Genomic DNA, 16,225 nt, shown 5'->3' with positions numbered 1-16,225 from the left:
AGGCCCGTGAACTGCGATGGACAGCAGCTTCCACTCTCCGCCACTAGAGAAGGCCTGCATGCAGCAAGGAAGACCTGCTGCAACCAAAAATAAAATACAAAATTTTAAATGCTTGTATTAAAAAAGAAAAAAGGTCTTAAATCAATAATCTAAGCTTTCACCTTTAAAAAGCTAGAAAAAGAAAAAAATCCACAGCAGGAAGAATGAAACAGTAAAGACCAGAAGTCAATAAAATAGGAAACATAAAATCAGTAAGAAATATAAAACCAAAAAGTTAGTTCTTTGAAAAGGTCAATAATATCGAAACTTCTAATCAGGCTAACCAAGAAAGGGAAAAAAAAAAAACATTAATATCAGAAATGAAAGGTGGGACACTACAGAAATTGGAAGAACAAAAAAAGTAGGTTGAAAAAACTATAGCCATATTCACAACAGACCAATTCCTTGAAAGACACAAATTACTGAAACTCACGAGGAAAGAGATAACCCAAATAGTCCTTAAATCTACTTAAGAAATTGAATTTTGTAGTTAGAAACTTTGCAATTAAGAAAATTACAGGACAAGATAGTTCCGGTGGGGAGTCCTTCCAAACATTTAAGGAAGAATTGATACCTGTCCCTGCTTTCAGAAGGCTCTACCTGTGCCCCTTAGGGGCTCACCCCTGTGCCATTTTCTCTCCTCTCTCACTCACACACGCAGATAGAAAATGAAAAGGCGATCAGTGCAGCTTCCGGTGAACAGCAGGGTTTATGTGGGAAGCGTGACCCCAGGCCATCCCCAGTTCTCCCCAGAGCGACCACAGCCCTAGCTCTGAAGTGGCTGTGCAGTCTGCAGGCAGAAGTCACGGCAGGGGGAGCTGACACGGGCCACACAGGGACCTGATGCTGCCCTAAACCTACCCAGACCCCAATCCTGATGGACAAGAAGGCGGGAGGCTGCTTAGGACTCCCCCCTCCCCCAGAGAGACGGATCTGAGCTCAAAAACAAACACCCAAGCAGTGGTTCCAAATCGACCTTGTTTCTGAGGGCCAGGAAGGCAGGGGTTTCCCCGGAGGACCCCGAGGTCAGTGCTTGCAAGGCTCCGTGCCTGCCTGCCTGCTGCTACAGGAATTCAAGTCCAAATGGCCAGTCTCTGGCCAAGAAGACAGCAGGGTGGGGGCAGAGGAATGACTGAGGTGGCCCTGGGATCCTCCTCACAGGATTGTCGCCTGGAAACAGCAGAAGCTTGGCTGGAAGCTGGGCCTGGGCTCTGCCTGCAGATGGGTCCTCTCCGTCTTCCCCTGGTGCCCTTCTGTGTGTGCCCATAAGGACCCTGGGGACTCAGGCCAGTTTCAAGGGGTGTGTGGTCTCCAAGCTGTCACCAGGTCTCCTCTCCCGTGAGCTCCCCTCCAGTGCCCTCTGGGCAGGCCACATCATGCCGCCTGCCCCACTGCTCTCCCTTCGTCCTTCTGGCAGATGGGAGAAGCATCCCGCCAAAGCAGATGGCCATGAGGCGGGAGATCTGGCACCCCAGGACCCGCAGGCTGCCAGGCTTAGCTCATGCTTGGCTCCTCTTTCTGGGCCTGCCTTGCCCTCCTTGCAAGTCCTGCAGGGTGCTCGGGGGCGCTGCTCCTGGGCCATCAAACCTAGGGGGCAGGCTGTAAGTGGGGGGTCCTGCCTCCCAGCAGAAAAACAGGGAACCCACCTTAGGGGTAAAGTTGGGGAGCAGCTCCCACGGACACCTCATTACCACAGTGGTGGTCTGGCTCTGACTGGTGCGTGGACTTCTAAAATATCACCTGGGTTTTACTGGTGGCCATTCTCAACTCTGGGTGGGCCGTCCACTCTAAGCTTGCCTGGCTGGGTGGCTGCCCACACCCAAGGCCTCAGTGGGTGAGGGGAAGAGGCCAGGGGAGGGCGAGGCCGACCACAGAAAGGGGCATTGGGGGCTGTGGGCATAGGGGACAGCACAAAGTCACAGGGTCCTGGGAGTCATGGGCCAGGGAGCACACAGACTGCATGTGGCCCAGGCAGACAAGATCATGAGTTTAAGAATGTGAAAGCTGACGGCTCAGAGCCGGAAGGCTCTTTTGCTGCCAGCCTCTGTGACAACGTCCAGGGAGCCTGGTGGGCTGGGAGGGGCTCCTCTGCAGCAGTCCCGGCCCCCACCAGGCGGGGACAGGCCACCAGTTCCATGCCAGCAAATAAGGAGCTGCAGCTGTGGCTGAGGCCCAGGCCGATCTCTGGCCCTCCCTTTGGGGTGTCCATGTAGAGTGGGCCCTGCTCAGATGCAGCCCCCTGGTCTGTGGAACCTGCCAGCCCGGTCTCGGCATCCCTGCCAGCCCCAGGGACTGGAAGGGGGCAGCTGTCTGGGGACGTTGGGGGCACAGGGCTGGGCTGCAGCCCTGATGGGGGTGCGCTGCCCTTGGGAAAAACAGAGCTGAACTCAGAGGCTGCAGGAAGGCCGGGCCCCCGGTGAAAGGCAGGGTGTCGGTCAACAGGTCTGACGGGCCCACATGGGCGGCTGCAGGGCCAGGCTCGGCTGGGGACCTCCGGGAAGGGGGCCACTGTCGGCAGGAGGCTTCAAAGTGTCTCAGAATCTGGACGAGGGAAGAGGGGAACTGGTGAGGGCTCTTACGCTCCTCCAGGAATCACAGAGGACACGGTGCTCCCGGGTCCCCTCCTCAATGTCGCTGGCCAGAGCACAGGGCAGGACCACTGGCCGCTCACAACAATTCTGTCATCCCCGGGCAGCAGCGCTGCTGCTCTCCACCAGCTGTCATACAAACAGATGCTTTCCCCCACATCAAGCTGCTGTGGCCTGCCGGAGTGGAAGAGCGCCCCCTCCCGGTCAAGTGCCACACAAGCGCCTGACACGCGGGGGAACAGATGTGGCTGAAGCACCAACTCCCACCCAGGTGTCATCCCTGATAGCTGGCCTCCTGGGTCCTTCTCAGATTTTAGAAACTCCGTGATGTGCCCCCGGCGTGTTTTGTGTGTGGCAGGTTCACAAGCGCTTTGATGAAGGGCGCTTCAGAGACAGGTGACTAAGGATCTCAATTTTCAGCTGCCATACAGAAAACTGGAAGCTGAGGGAGGCCAACAGAGGGCCCCCAGAGAAGACTGCAGGTGGTCTCCCCACACTCATCAGTGGGAAGAGGACTCAGACAACTATTCCTGCTTTCCCAGAGTGGGGCATATGGGAACAGAGCTTAGACCCACGACACAGAGTACAGGAAGACAGCCATCCAAGCAGTCAAGGAGGGCTTCCTGCAGGAGGACGGCTTCCTGGAGGAGACAGCCTCCACGAAGAAGGCACTGCCCAAAAGGCAGATCTGCTGCGAAGGTCGGGGAAACCCGGGGAAGGTTGGGGAAACCTGGGGGTCCTGTGTATGGGAAGAGGCCAGGCCACCACCTGCAGTTCTAAGGGCATGACTTGTGCCAGCCGCGGGAGCGGGAGGGCGTGTGTCTAGGGAAGGCAGCGGGGGCGGGGGAGGGCGTGGGACTGCTGGGGTGTCCTGCACCCCCTCCTCTGGGCCTTGGAGGCTGCCCACCTTGGTGGCCTTGTTGGTCACGGGTCCGGGGCTGCCCGCACTGAGCTCCTGCAGCCGAGGCCGGGTGAGGAGCAGGACTCGCTCCTGGGAGAGCAGGTCGGTGCACCCGAGGGAGGCAATGGCACCCAGGGCTCTCTGCAGGGTGGGTGGGCTTGATGTCAGCTGGTTCCCCCTCCAAGGGAGGTCTGTGTGGCCGGCTCCCTCCCTCCCTCCCTCCTCTCAGCCCTCAGCAGACAATCGACCAGACAATCGACTGGGTGTCCTGTGCTCACTCTCCCCACTCCCCGTGCCCCGGCACACCCCAGCCCCGCCCACTCCCCTCCTCACCATCTGAACACGCTCACTGGTGGCAGCCAGGTGGCGGATGAGCAGCTCCAGCACAGCCTCACAGTTGAGGAGGCCACACCTGCAGGAAGGGGGTACCGCGCAACAGGGCTGGAGCCGTGGGGCGAGGGGTGTGTGTGCAGAGCCAGGGCAAGGGATGGGGGTGGGGTGCGGGGCTGAGGGGGCCTGGAACGGGTCGGGGCTCACTCTTTGACGAAGTGCTGCACCTCCTCTCGGCTCAGGAAGGTGTGCTGCCCCTGGGTCACAGTCCGGACCAGGCTCAGCTCCTGCTGGCAGTCACTCAGGGTCACAGCCTCCACCCTGCCGGGTGCACACGGGTTGGGACAAAGGGTGGGCTCCCTCACGCCAGGAGGGGTGAGCCCCCTCCAGGTCACCTCTCGCCCATCAGGGCAGGCAGGGAGGGGCACCCTGGGGTGTTGGATCACCTTTCTGCCAGGTCACTAGGTGCCCGGCTGGCCCCTGAGGGGCTGTCGCTGCCCGACCGACTACCCGAGTCCGAGGCCTTGCCCAGATCATCGTTCTCCTGGGAAGAATCCTGAGAGCTGGGACTGCTGTCCAGCTCATCCCAGCCGCCTCCGGCCTGCCCAGGCTGGTGTCTCGCTGCTGGAAGAAACACCGACTGAAGGTAAAACCCTTGGGGGCCTCAGATTGTCCCCATGTCTGTCTCCCCAGGAGCCCTGGATGGCGAGACCAGGGAAGAGCCTATGGGCTGGGTCCTTGGATGTGGACACATAGCTGCCTGGGTTCCAGCTCCGGGAAACACCACCCGAGAGGAAATGGGGCAGAACAGGGCATGCCCTCACTCAGGGCCAGGGTGGGGGGTCCGCATGGGACACGCCTGCCCAGAAAGCAGAGGAAGCAGCGTCAGGCACCAGACGCCAGGGCAGTGGGGACAGTATCCAGCACAGCAGCTCTCAAGTCCCGCCGAGCGCTGACATACTTGTTTCGAACCAGGCAAAGGGGACGGCGCTTCTGGGAGAGGCAGAGGTAGAGGCGGAGGGCGCGGGCAGCTGTCGCTCCCTCCTGTATCACAGCGCACCGCTAGAACACACACGGCATGGAGCCTGGCCCCTGCGGAGGGCTTCCCTGTTGCCCCTGGGCCCTGACGGGCTGCAAAGCTGCTTGAAGGCGCCAGGTGAACACACGAGAGCTGGGGATGGCTCCTGTCCCAGCTCTAAGCTTCCATATCTGAGCAGCTGGGATCCTGGGCAGACCCCACCTCTCATAGGGCCGTAATACCTGAGCTCCCACCCAGAGCAGACTGACAGAGAACACTGGACGTGGGGGGTTGAGGCAGGGTTGCCCTATGCGCACTGCCGCAGAGGCCGCAGGGAGTCGAGTCTCGTGGGCAGCTGGCTCTGCGAGCTTGTCACGTGCTGGCTCTGGGAGGTGTCGCAGGACCGGCAGGGTGGGGCTCCTGCCCCCTGCCCCCACCGAGCGCACTGCTTTCTTCCTCCTCCCTCGTCTGCTCCTGCCCAGCCCGAGCAGGTGATCGGAAGCCCAGGGCTCCGGGGAGGGGGAAGCCAGCACCCCAAGGGAGGAGTCCAGCTCGATACCTCGGGCTCCTGGGCTGGCCGCAGGGAGAGAGCTCCCGGAGGCGTGGGTGCCGAGGCTGGTTGAAGGTGTCACGGCCGGCTGGTAGGTATCACCCCGCGGAAGGGACCTCTGGCAGCTGGGGCTCTCAGGCCCAGGGCGCACGGCGCTGGCCACCACCTCTGCGGCTTTCTGGATGGTGGACAGGAAGGCTTCGCCCGCAGAGCCTACAGCAGAGAGAGGGGAGACGGCACAGCCCCTTCAGTCCCACCCTGTGTTCCCAGGATGAGGTGCCCACGGCTGCTCCTCACCCAGGACCCAAGAGGCTGGGACACAAGATGCAGTCACAGAGCAGAGGCCCTATGGAGGAAGAGGGCCCTCCCAGAAGCTTCTGCGGTAAATTCACTTCAATGCATCTGGGCCCCGCGGATCTTGGATGAGCGGCAGCTCACAGCAAAGCTGTACCACTTGCCCTCCTGGGTCCCCACCTCAGAGTAGGGGGCCACCTAAGGTGGTTGTCCTGAGACCACAATATCCCTGGCCACTTAAGGAGTGCTCACATCCAGTGCTGGGGGCTTTCCCACAGAGTGCCCCATGGAGAGTGAACTGGCGGTCACCCCCAGGTTAGGAACAGGTGGGCTCTAAGGCTGACCCACTTTAGGAATCACAAGTGCTGGGGAACTAGGAGCCATGGCTGGAGTGCTCAGCATATCAGCTGGACCCGGCCCAGAGCCCACAAGAGGCTCGCGTGGCCCTGGGGAACTTCATGCTCTCCCGGCAAGCAGGGCTGGCACTGCGCCAGCTCCAAGTCACCTCTGTCACAGACAGGACCACTGCTCTCTGCGCTCTGCTCTCTAAAGGAGCCGAGGGCTGATGGCCCAAGTGCGGGGCTGACCGTCAGCCTGGCTTCTCACCAGCCAGGTAAGGAGAGCCGACTGCACCTCCCCAGCTGCCCCGGGGTCGGACAGAAGCCAGTGGGGGGCACACAGGCCCCACCCACCCCCTCACCCTCAGCCGGGGCCCCAGTCCCGCAGCACTCACCTGTGTGAGCCCGCTCCTTGCTGTAGCCGAAGCCCTGCAGGGCGCTTTGGGGCCTGGACTGGGAGCCCATGCCTGCGGGGAGGCCCACATCAGCAGCAGCGGGGACCTGACCCTCAACCCCGGACATTTGCGGGAGGAGAGGCTTCGGGCCCGCCCAGAGTCACCCGGTGACAGGGCTGGGTGTACTTGCGTACCTGCCGGAGGCAGGGTCCTGGGAGGCTGGGAGGGAGGCGGAGGTGACAAGGCGTCGGAGTACAAGGCAGCCCCCAAGTCCTAGACGAGGCAGAGGGCACTCAGTGCAGCACGCCCACGGTCCCCCCACCCTTCCTTCTCCCCTGAGGGCCACTCAGGGGCTCTGTCCTGCAGAGAGTGGGGCCAGGGCGCTGGGCGGGGAGAGCAGGGAGTGACCTGGGTCCTGGGCTCACCTGGGCGGCCGCCCGCACCTTCTGGTACAAGCTGTTCCCGTGGAGAGGATCCGGGGGCCCCGCGAAAACTGCGCGACAGATGGGAGCAGAGTTGAGCTGTGCAATGCCGACCACTCAGCCTCAAAGCCCACACCCGATGCAGGCGGTGAGCCTTGGCCTTTTCTGGCCCCCCTTGAAGCCCCCAGTTCAGCCCCCTCAACCAAGTGCCTCGGGGCTTCCTAAAGCACAGATGCACTGCCGTCCCCAGGCCTCGGGTGGCTGTGCCCTCACAGCCCCTCGGCACCCCTTGGCCCACACCCCCCAAACCCCCAGCCGTGAGGCTGCAACTCAACCTCCAAACACCAGGGCCACTCCCCGGCCCAAGGCTGCCCCTCACCTGAGCCTCTGCAACAGCAGCCTCGCTGCCTCCCCTCAACACCATCTCCACCCAGAGGCGACCGGAGGAGGCTCTCAATGCAGGGATCGAACCCAGGTCTCCCGCAGTGCGGGCAGATTCTTTACCAGCTGAGCCACCAGGGAAGCCCAAGAATACTGGAATGGGTAGCCTATCCCTTCTCCAGTGGATCTTCCCGACCCAGGAATCGAACCAGGGTCTCCTTCATTGCAGGTGGATTCTTTACCAATTGAGCTATCAGGGAAGCCCGAGGAGGCTCTAGTCCAGCTGAAGAGCTTCCAAGGGCCTGACCATAACTCAGGTTCCTTATCACAGCCGGAAAGGACTCCTGCTCATAAAGCTCCAGCTGTGGCCCATCAGATAAGCTTGTGTGCACTAAGTCCCTTCAGTCGTGTCTGAGTAGGCTTCTCTGTCCGTGGAATTTTTCAGGCAAGAATACTGGAGTGGGTTGCCACGCCCTCCTCCAGGAGATCTTCCCAACCCAGGGATCAAATCCGTGTCTCCAGCGTCTCCTGCACTGGCAGGCGGGTTCTTTACCACCAGCACCACCTGGGAAGCTTGCGTGCCTGCACGCGTGCTTAGTCGCTTCAGTCATGTCTGACTCTCTGCAACACTATGGACCATGGCCTGCCAGGCTCCTCTGTTCATGGGATTCTCCAGGCAAGAATACTGGGTGGGTTGCCATTTCCTTCTCCAACCTGGGAAGCTTATGTCTCATTAAACCTTGCTGGCTCATCCTGCCTTAGGGTGCTGAGACCAGCCAGGGCAGGGTACCTCCCCGCCGTCCTGCCACAGCTCCCACCCTCCCTGTGGGAGTCATAGGGACCCCCGCCAGGCCCCCAAAGTTGGGCCAACCTCTGTGTGTCCCCTACTCCCGCCTCCAGGATCAGTTCCTCTCACAGCCCCGTCTATCTGGGCACTCGTCCTCTGGGGACAGTGCTCAGAGCTTGAGAGATGTTGGTGCTAATACAGAACCACAGTCGGCTGTCCCCCTCTGCTTTCTCTGCCCTCTTCGGAGACCAGAATAGAGGTGAGGCCCAGCACTGGCCACAACCATGTGAGCCGTGCAGCGGGACAGGCCCGTTCTGACCCTTCAGCTGGTGAGAATGAACCAGCCATGCTGCTTCAGTGCACAAACTCCAGGGAGCTGGGTTGTGACGAGTGCGCCCCCAGCACCCTGGGCGCCTCTAGGCATCTGCCAAGTAAGGGTCTGCGCCCCCTCCAAGGCCACTCCCTGTCTCCAAGGCGCCTGCATGGACCCCAGGGCCCACAGGCAGCCCAGCCCTAGCCTGGCCTCAGTGCACCTGCAGTAAAGGGAAGACAGTGGATTTAAGGTGCGGCGGCAGGGGTGGGGGATGAGTCCAAGCACCTGGTGGGTGGGGCACACTAAAGAGTCTCCAACAAGCAAGCGGTGGCCGGAGGACTCAGTCTCCTCCGTGGCACTGCCCTCTCGGGGACAGCTTGGCGGGGTGGGTTCTGGCCTGAAGGCCAAGGCCTTCCTATTCATTTCTCCCCACCCAAGAAGAAGACCTCAGGCCACGTCCCCCCACCAGTTCTTGTTAACAAGACACATGAACACCTCTGGCCTGGGGGCAGGTGAGGAGGGCAGGTGAGGGACCCCAGACCCACCTGTCACCTGGATCCCCACAGGCCAGGGCCCCACCTCTCACTACAGCCTCACTAGTCCCGTTCCCCACCCTCCCAGCCCTTTCGAGAACGGAGGGCTTCCTAGGGTCTGGAGGAGCAGCCCTGGGGAGAAGAGGGAACCCAAGGCAGGGACAGACAGGAAAGGTCCAGGCCGCGAAGGCCCAGCAGAGCTCACGGACAGACACAGCCATTCCACGCAATTCGCTGGCCTGGCCTGGCCAGGAGGAGGGGAGGAGCTGACACAGAGGGGAGGGAAGGGAGGAGCTGGCAGTGAAGAACAGTGTGGACGGAGCACAGAGTGGGGAGCATGGGTATGGGGAAGGGAGGCAGGGGCTCGGGTTAAGGGATCTGGCCGAGACCTGCCCTGGCCACCTTCCTCCCCACGCCTCCAGTGGGCAGTGCTGGCCAGTACCCGCAGCTTCCTGGATGAAGGCAGGGTTGCGCTTCAGGATGAGCAGAAAGGAAGAGGAGCCGTGACCACACAGGTGCAGCAGGATCTTCAGCACCTGGGGCAGCAGGGATGGGGGGGTGGGCAGAGCTGGGTCCACAGAAGGGTGCCCCACCCGACACAGCCCCCCATGCCCCCAGCTCATCCCTCCCCTCCAGCCTCACCACCAGGGGCAGGACAGGGCCCTGACCTAACCCCCGGGCAGGCATCTGGAGCCACTTGGACTCACCTTGAGCTTCACGCGGCCAGATCCGCTGTGCAGACGGTTCAGCAAGTACTCCAGGAGACACTGGCTGCTGCCCAGGGATTCGTGGGAGATCTCTGGGAGGCGCTCGGTTAGGGAAGGGGTGAGCTAACCCTGGGCCACACAATGCCCTGGCCAGGGAGAGAAGCTGGGCCTTCTTGCCATCAAACTCCTCAGTGTGGCCCCCTCCACCACAGGCACCTACCCCAGACCCTGGTTTCAGGAACACCCGGCTTCTAGGGTCTAAGCCTCAAGTCATCAGTAAGGTGACTTTCAGAGCCCACACACTTAGCTGCTATGGGAAAGGAGCCAGGGCCCCCTCAGGGCAGGAGAAGCCCAGGACCCTGGGAGATGAGATAGGAGAGGCTACAGGGCCCCCAGATGTATCCACAAGGAAGGATACTGGCAATTTCCTCAAACAGGTAGCCCGGACATGGGACATCATCATCCGACGTTCCCTTCAGGAGAATCGGGAGCTGAAAGGGAGCGAGAGCCCAGCCCACAGTGAGTGGCCACAGGAGCCCTCATTCTTGGGGATCCCAGTTTCCACACAGCTTATAGTTGGCGTGCCACAGGGTCAGGGGACCCAAAGAGGAGAGCAATGGTCCCACTGGCCACAGAGAGCCTGCAGAAGCCTCCCTTCTGGAGGCTAGGATGAACGCCTGGGAAGAGGAAATGGGTGGTGGTCTCCATGGTGACAGGCCCTAAAGGTCACGATTCAGCATGGCCCCCCAGGCCCCTACGCCTACAGCCACACAACTTAAAAGCCCCTTTAGTATAGCAACTTACAGACTGGCAAAAAAAAAAAAAAGACTCCTCAGGTGAGCCCCTGTGACACAATCATTCACCCTGACAGACCTACAGCGCCACTTCCAGGAAGGGATCCCACAGAAACAACTCAAAACAAGAACCGACTCAGCTGTGTGTCTCACACTTATCTGTCAGCACAAAAGTGTTTACACTGAGTTGACTCAGCACAAAGATGTACAATTTCTAGGGATAAAAACCAGAAGCACCCATTTCACGTCACGGCACATCTCGGGGCTATGAGCCTCAGTGTAGACAGGACAGGAGACCTCAGGTGCAGTCTCTGAGGTGCTGGCCACAGGCACCGTTGGCCTGAATGTTCCAAGAGGCTGCTTACGCTATCTGTCCACCAAGACCCAGAGGGAAGCTGGAAAGGTCTGCAGGACCATAGCATGTTCGGCACATACCAAAACCTCTGCTCGAAGAGAACTGACAGGTCTCTCAGCAGCATGAGGGTGAACCCAGCACCCCCCTCACCCCCGCTGCCTGCCTGCGGAAGCTCATAGTGCCAGAATTCACTGTTCATTCTGGCCTATTTCAGGTGACAGACCGCAACCTCCCTTTCTTGACCCTGGACTTTGGGCTGGTTCAGGCACACTTCAGGAGCATTTTCTACAATTAGGAACCCAGACCTCCTACAACCTGGGAGAGTCTTTCTCAAGGACCTGAAGGCCACTCCTTGAAATATAACCACCAGGAGGGACAAGGTCTGTCCCCCAGTCCCCACTGTACAATGGGATCTTAGCTTCTGTAACCACCAGTTATCAGCACAGCAGCCGTATCCCCCCAAAACCGCCCAACCGCCTGCCATTTTTCACTTGAACTCCACCCTTCTGTCCTGTCCTGAAAACGCCCAGTCCTCTCCGCACAATTTGAACTGGAATTCAGGGCTTCCCCCACTGGACCACTTAATAAAAGGTTTTCTGCCGCTCCTCGAATCAGCGTCTGGTTATCTCGGCCAGAGTTCGGGGGATCAGTTTCTTTTTTTGAAAAGCTACTTTAAGCTGGGTAAGAAAACAGAAAAACTTGGATTTTGTGCAAGGGGGTCTCACTCTTCCCAGTGGACCCGACACAGGGGTGGCCTGACCTGCCGCCCCCCAAGGCTGTGGGGTCCCCCAGCCTCGGGAGGGGCCGAAGGGTAGGATTTGAGATGAAGAGTGTTCTGGGATGTTGAAGCGGCCGGAAGACAGGGAAAGAGGCGAGAGGAGAGGTGGGAGGGGACAGAGGGGGACGAAGGGGACGCCAAGCCTGGCAGCAGCAGGAGGGCGCGGGGATCCCGCGGGGCCAGTGCGCAGCCAGGGAGGCGGTCGGCCTGGGCCGGGGGCGAGGCCAGGAGGCGGCGCGTGGTGGGACCGGGGCCGCCAGCACTCACTCACCCGGTGCAGAAAGCTCAGGCGGTCCCGCAGCGGCGGCATGGCCGCCATGGTGCCTGACACCTTCCGGCCCCGCCCCGCCTCCGCCAGGCCCGGGCCCCCGCCAATCACTGCGTGAGTCTGACCCCGCGGGCCAATTACTCGAGTGAGGAGGGCCTTGAGGCCGACTTCGGGGAACAATTTGCCCGTGAACGAATACAAAACCCAAGGACAGCGACCGACAACGAGCCAACTGCAGGGCTCTGGGAGACTGAGAGCGCTTCCGGAGAGGCAGAGGCGAGGGCTAAGCCTGACCAAGTGACAAAGCGCAAGAAAGGTTGTGGGCGGAAGTGCCTGCCTGTCAGGCTGTTGGGCGCCGGAAGAGGCCGGACCTAAGATGGCGGCGCCCACAGGTGCCGGGAAGAGCCGCTCATGTCGGGGAACGGAGCTGTGTGGGGTCGCGTGCGAAGCCGCCTCCGCGCCTTCCCCGAGTGTCTAGCTGCCTGTGGAGCCGAGGTGCGCAGTCGTCAGGCGGGGCAGGAAGGGCCGCGCGGAGCAGGGTGCGGGCTGGCGGGGGGCGGGTAGTGGTGCCCCGGGAGCCGCGGCGGCGGGGTCCGCCCGGGTAATCAGCGGGCGCGGGGACTGTGGCGACCCTCGCCCGTCTCCATCCGCCCCCAGGCCGCGGCCTACGGCAGGTGCGTGCAGGCGTCCACTGCCCCGGGGGGCTGCTTGAAGAAGGATCTGTGCGCGCAGGAGTTCGAGGCTTTGCGGAGCTGCTTCGCTGCTGCGGTAAGTGAACGCCAGCCTAGCCCGGGGGTTGAACCCTAGGGGGCGGGGACCCACGTTACCCGCTCGGGAAACGGGCTTCCTTTTCTTCTGGGTTCGATGTTGGGCTCCAACAGGTGCTTCAACGGGGCACAGCCCCACACCAGCCGGCGCGACCCCCGCCGCCACGGAGGCTGCCTGTAATGAGGCTAGCACAAGGTTTTGAGCTGGTGCCCAAGATGTCAAGGTCCTGGGTTCCCTCGACTCGGTGGGTCTGGGGTGGGCCACGATGCCCAGTCAGTTCTGTTCACCAGAGCTGCTGGTGCTGGGTACTGGACCTGAGAGGGGGCAGCTGGGTCAGCTCACCAGAATTTAGGGAATCCAAGGCAGTTTCCCTATGTTCCAGCATGGAGAATGCATGGGCCATATTTCATTTCCCGGAGGGCTCAAAGAACCCCTTGCACCTTCCTAGCAATCATTGTGGCTGGGATATGCGGCTTCCGCCCTTGTCACCAATCTCTGATCTGACATGTTTCATCCAAGATGCACCTGTCGCTTGGACTTGCTTCCTGGCTCTTGGCAGCTTCCCTGCTTTACTCAGAGCACTCCCTCAGGGAGGTACAAACCTTCATCCTGTGGTCAGTGGTTGGAAGGATTCACATGTAAAGTAAAGATAACACACTCCTGGCCAAACCAGGCTTTTCCTTACCGCCTGTGGTTATTAGTCAGGATCACAGGTATCGGGTCCTCTCTGATTCCTTACGCTCTTTGCCTCTGTCATGTTGTCCTGCCCCCAGGAGCGCGTCGCTGCCTCTCCTGCTGTTTTCCATTGAGGGCAACCTAACCACAGGCCCCAGGCACTGGAAGTTCAGGACAGGGAACCTGGGGGTTTCTCATTTAAAGACACAAGCCATTTTGTCTACTCTGTCTGCACCCTGAGGCTCTGTGGGAGTGCATGAGGAGGCAGGAGAGGAGCCCGTCTCTGGGCAAGTGTTTCAGCATCTCTGACCTAGAGATTCCTTTATAGAAGGGGGAGGACTAAATGGGACTCATTGGTGGCACAGTGCCAGGCAGGGGTGGGAGAGGCCACAGAGCACGTTGAGCCCAGCCCCAGGCTCCCCAGTGCCCCAACCAGCCTGGCCCCATGCTGCACACTCGTGGCCAAGCTCTTTGTCATTTATTTGCCAGGAGGTGGCTTCTGGTGTGGTAGTTTTCTTAACTTTGAAACCATGTCTAACTTGAAAGCAACCCATTCAGACACAGCCCTTTGTCTTCCAGGCTAAGAACACCCTGACAGGAGGCCGTTAGGAAGGACTACAAGCTCCAATCCACGTCCCTGGGCGCCTGGCACTGATGGCCTCAAGGAGCAAGCGTCTAAAACCTCGAAAGCTCTTGGGGCTAAAAGGACTGGAAACACATTAGGCGTGCATGAGCAGAGGGGAATGGGTTTTCCAGCCTTGCACACCTAAGGATTTGGGGAGAATAAGATGCAGTGAACCCACAGTAAAGATCAGATCAGATACTGTAAGATTTGTTTTGTCATCTGCAGAATGAGTGCATGGGCTGTGAACAAGCTGCCTTGCGAGTCTCATTCTTTAAAGAATTCTCACCAAAGGCATGTCATCTGAGTCTGGCGAAGCATCTAGAAGTAACTACCAGGTTACAGCACAGACCAAAGAGAAAACAGCGACACCATGAGGGACAGGTCCGAGCTGTAGGAACCTGATACTGATGGGTTTTTTCCTTACTTAGAAAAAAAGGTGGGGGTTGCTCTTCCAGACAAAGGGGTGAAGAACCCAGGGAGGGTCCAGTTTTAGGAACCCGGTGCCTGTGAGACTTGCTCCACGGGGTTGCCCCACCCTCCCTTCCACAGCCTCTGGAGTCTGAGCCCAGGTCCATCCTGGCCAGGCTCCTGCCCACTCTGGTCCCACCCCTCATCCTGAGCTTCGGTAAGGCCGCAGCAGCACACGTGCTGGAGCTCCAGGGAGACCCAGCGGGACCCAGGAGGATTTCAGCATCCTGAGTGCTGCCTGCTGGGCATGTCATCCCAGAGCCTCCTTCCCCAAGGTGTGGAGGTCACATTGTCCTCTGGCTTCACCCAGGCCCTGCTGTCCCAGAGCACCCATGCCCTGAGGCCTGGAGCTGTTCCCTCTTGTAAAGGCTCCTCCACTTCCCCCACAAAGTGCTGAAACCCCTTATCTCAGCTGTCATCCCAGTGAAATGCAGTTCCCAGGGCAGCCTTGGAGGGGAGCCATACGCCGTTCAAGGTTTTTTAGGACTGTTAAAAGACTGGCTGGCTGGGCAGTCATGTTTCACCGTCACCACTGGATTTCAGGACTAGACATCACTGACATGACCCCCATCCCGGCCAGAGGTGATGGCCCCTCAGGTTGGCTGAGGGCAGGAGGGAGGAGTGGGCCAGGGAAACAGGCTTGCTGAGAATTCGGCCCCTCCCCTGTCTGCTGAGGCAGCGTGCACACCCAGCAGGTGCCTCCTGCCTGAGGATGGCCTCTTTCTGACCCTTTGTGCTCTCTGCACTTGGGCAGCCTGCTGGCTAGAGCTTCTGGCATCTCTGCTGTGCACAGGCGCTCTGGTCGCTTCTAGAACTGTCCCACCCAGTGCTCCTAACATCCTTTCAGATTCCAGTTCATGGGGGCAGATGAGGCCACCAGCCACATCTCAGGTCCAGGGCTGCGGATGTGATCCACTGGCTGGGCCAGGCCGCTCACCACACACTGAAGTCAGCTCATGGACCTTCCTGTCTCCCCTCCCCAAATTCAACCTGTCTTCAAAACTGTGTTTATGGGAGGGAATTCAACAGAGTTGTGTCAGGATGCAGGAAAAATGGTTCCTGCTGCTGCTTCAGCTGTGTCACCAGAAGGCAGTCACCCCGTGTGGCTCTGTCCGCTCCACCTGTCTTGGCCTCAGACTCGGGGCTCAGCTACACCACGAGAGGCCATACCCAGCCTCAGCCTTAGCTTCTTCCCACCCCAGGCTGGGCTTGGGGGCCCCATTCCAGAACGGGAGTACAGACAGGGTCCTATCCCAGTCACCTAGGCCAGCCAGGCCTCGTGTCTGCCAAGTGTATCTGCAAACATAGAAGGTCACTCCTGGTGGCCCGGTGTGCTGCACTGGCCACATCTACCAGCCAGGGGACCCAGCTGGAGGGGTGGCCTGTGGTCAGAAAGCAAGGCACTGTCTCCCAGCCCCTCCTGGCTCCCTGCAGTACTGGTCATGGTGACCCCACCGAGGTCTGCCCAGATCTTTCCCAAAGGAGAGGACGGGAGGGGAGGGGAGCGGAGAACCCTGAGGAGAGGACAGCACTGACTGGGACAGAAGACCCTGAGCGCCCGGAGGTGCGGGAACGGCAGGCGATGGCAAAGGCTGCGCTGCTGCTCTCAGAAGGCTGCGGCCCCTGCTCTGAGGAGGAAGTTATCTTTGCAGAAACTGAGAGGACAGAACGCTGGGTCAAGGTGAGAGATTCAGGGAAACAGGGCTGGATGCGCAATCCCACCCCAAAACCACAAACGGTGTTCCAACCTGGGGGAAATTTCCAGCTGGTACAGTTTGCTTGGAATTGTTTTTAGTTAAGAATGGAGGGCGGGAAGCACTGGGACCCGGACACCTTTCACTGAGCTCCCCTCCGTGTGAGCAGTGCCCGGGGTTCGTGGGGAATCAGCTTGGCTTCCA

The 16,225-nt window shown here is 60.0% G+C and overlaps 2 protein-coding genes across 2 annotated transcripts; one reads left to right on the top strand and one right to left on the bottom strand.

Annotated features, from left to right (window-relative positions):
• Positions 1-729: 729 nt before the first annotated feature.
• Positions 730-11,914, bottom strand: TEPSIN (TEPSIN, adaptor related protein complex 4 accessory protein). Its single transcript, XM_027518011.1, is given in 14 exon segments — positions 730-2,418; positions 2,421-2,580; positions 3,535-3,669; positions 3,862-3,940; positions 4,066-4,179; positions 4,305-4,482; positions 5,436-5,639; positions 6,454-6,525; positions 6,648-6,726; positions 6,879-6,946; positions 9,332-9,425; positions 9,597-9,688; positions 10,015-10,087; positions 11,795-11,914. Coding segments are annotated over 14 exon segments (1,794 nt in total). The 5' UTR covers positions 11,843-11,914; the 3' UTR covers positions 730-2,020.
• Positions 11,915-11,961: 47 nt separating this feature from the next.
• On the top strand, positions 11,962-14,063 carry NDUFAF8 (NADH:ubiquinone oxidoreductase complex assembly factor 8). The gene is made up of 3 exons (XM_027518012.1): positions 11,962-12,286; positions 12,449-12,559; positions 13,814-14,063. Exons 1-3 carry the CDS (start codon positions 12,203-12,205, stop codon positions 13,841-13,843), a joined length of 225 nt encoding a protein of 74 aa, XP_027373813.1. The 5' UTR covers positions 11,962-12,202; the 3' UTR covers positions 13,844-14,063.
• The last annotated feature ends 2,162 nt before the right edge of the window (positions 14,064-16,225 follow it).

Source organism: Bos indicus x Bos taurus, chromosome 19 (genome assembly GCF_003369695.1).
Source record: "Bos indicus x Bos taurus breed Angus x Brahman F1 hybrid chromosome 19, Bos_hybrid_MaternalHap_v2.0, whole genome shotgun sequence".
Taxonomy (NCBI): Eukaryota; Metazoa; Chordata; class Mammalia; order Artiodactyla; family Bovidae; genus Bos; species Bos indicus x Bos taurus.
This window is presented reverse-complemented; position numbering and strand designations above follow the sequence as displayed.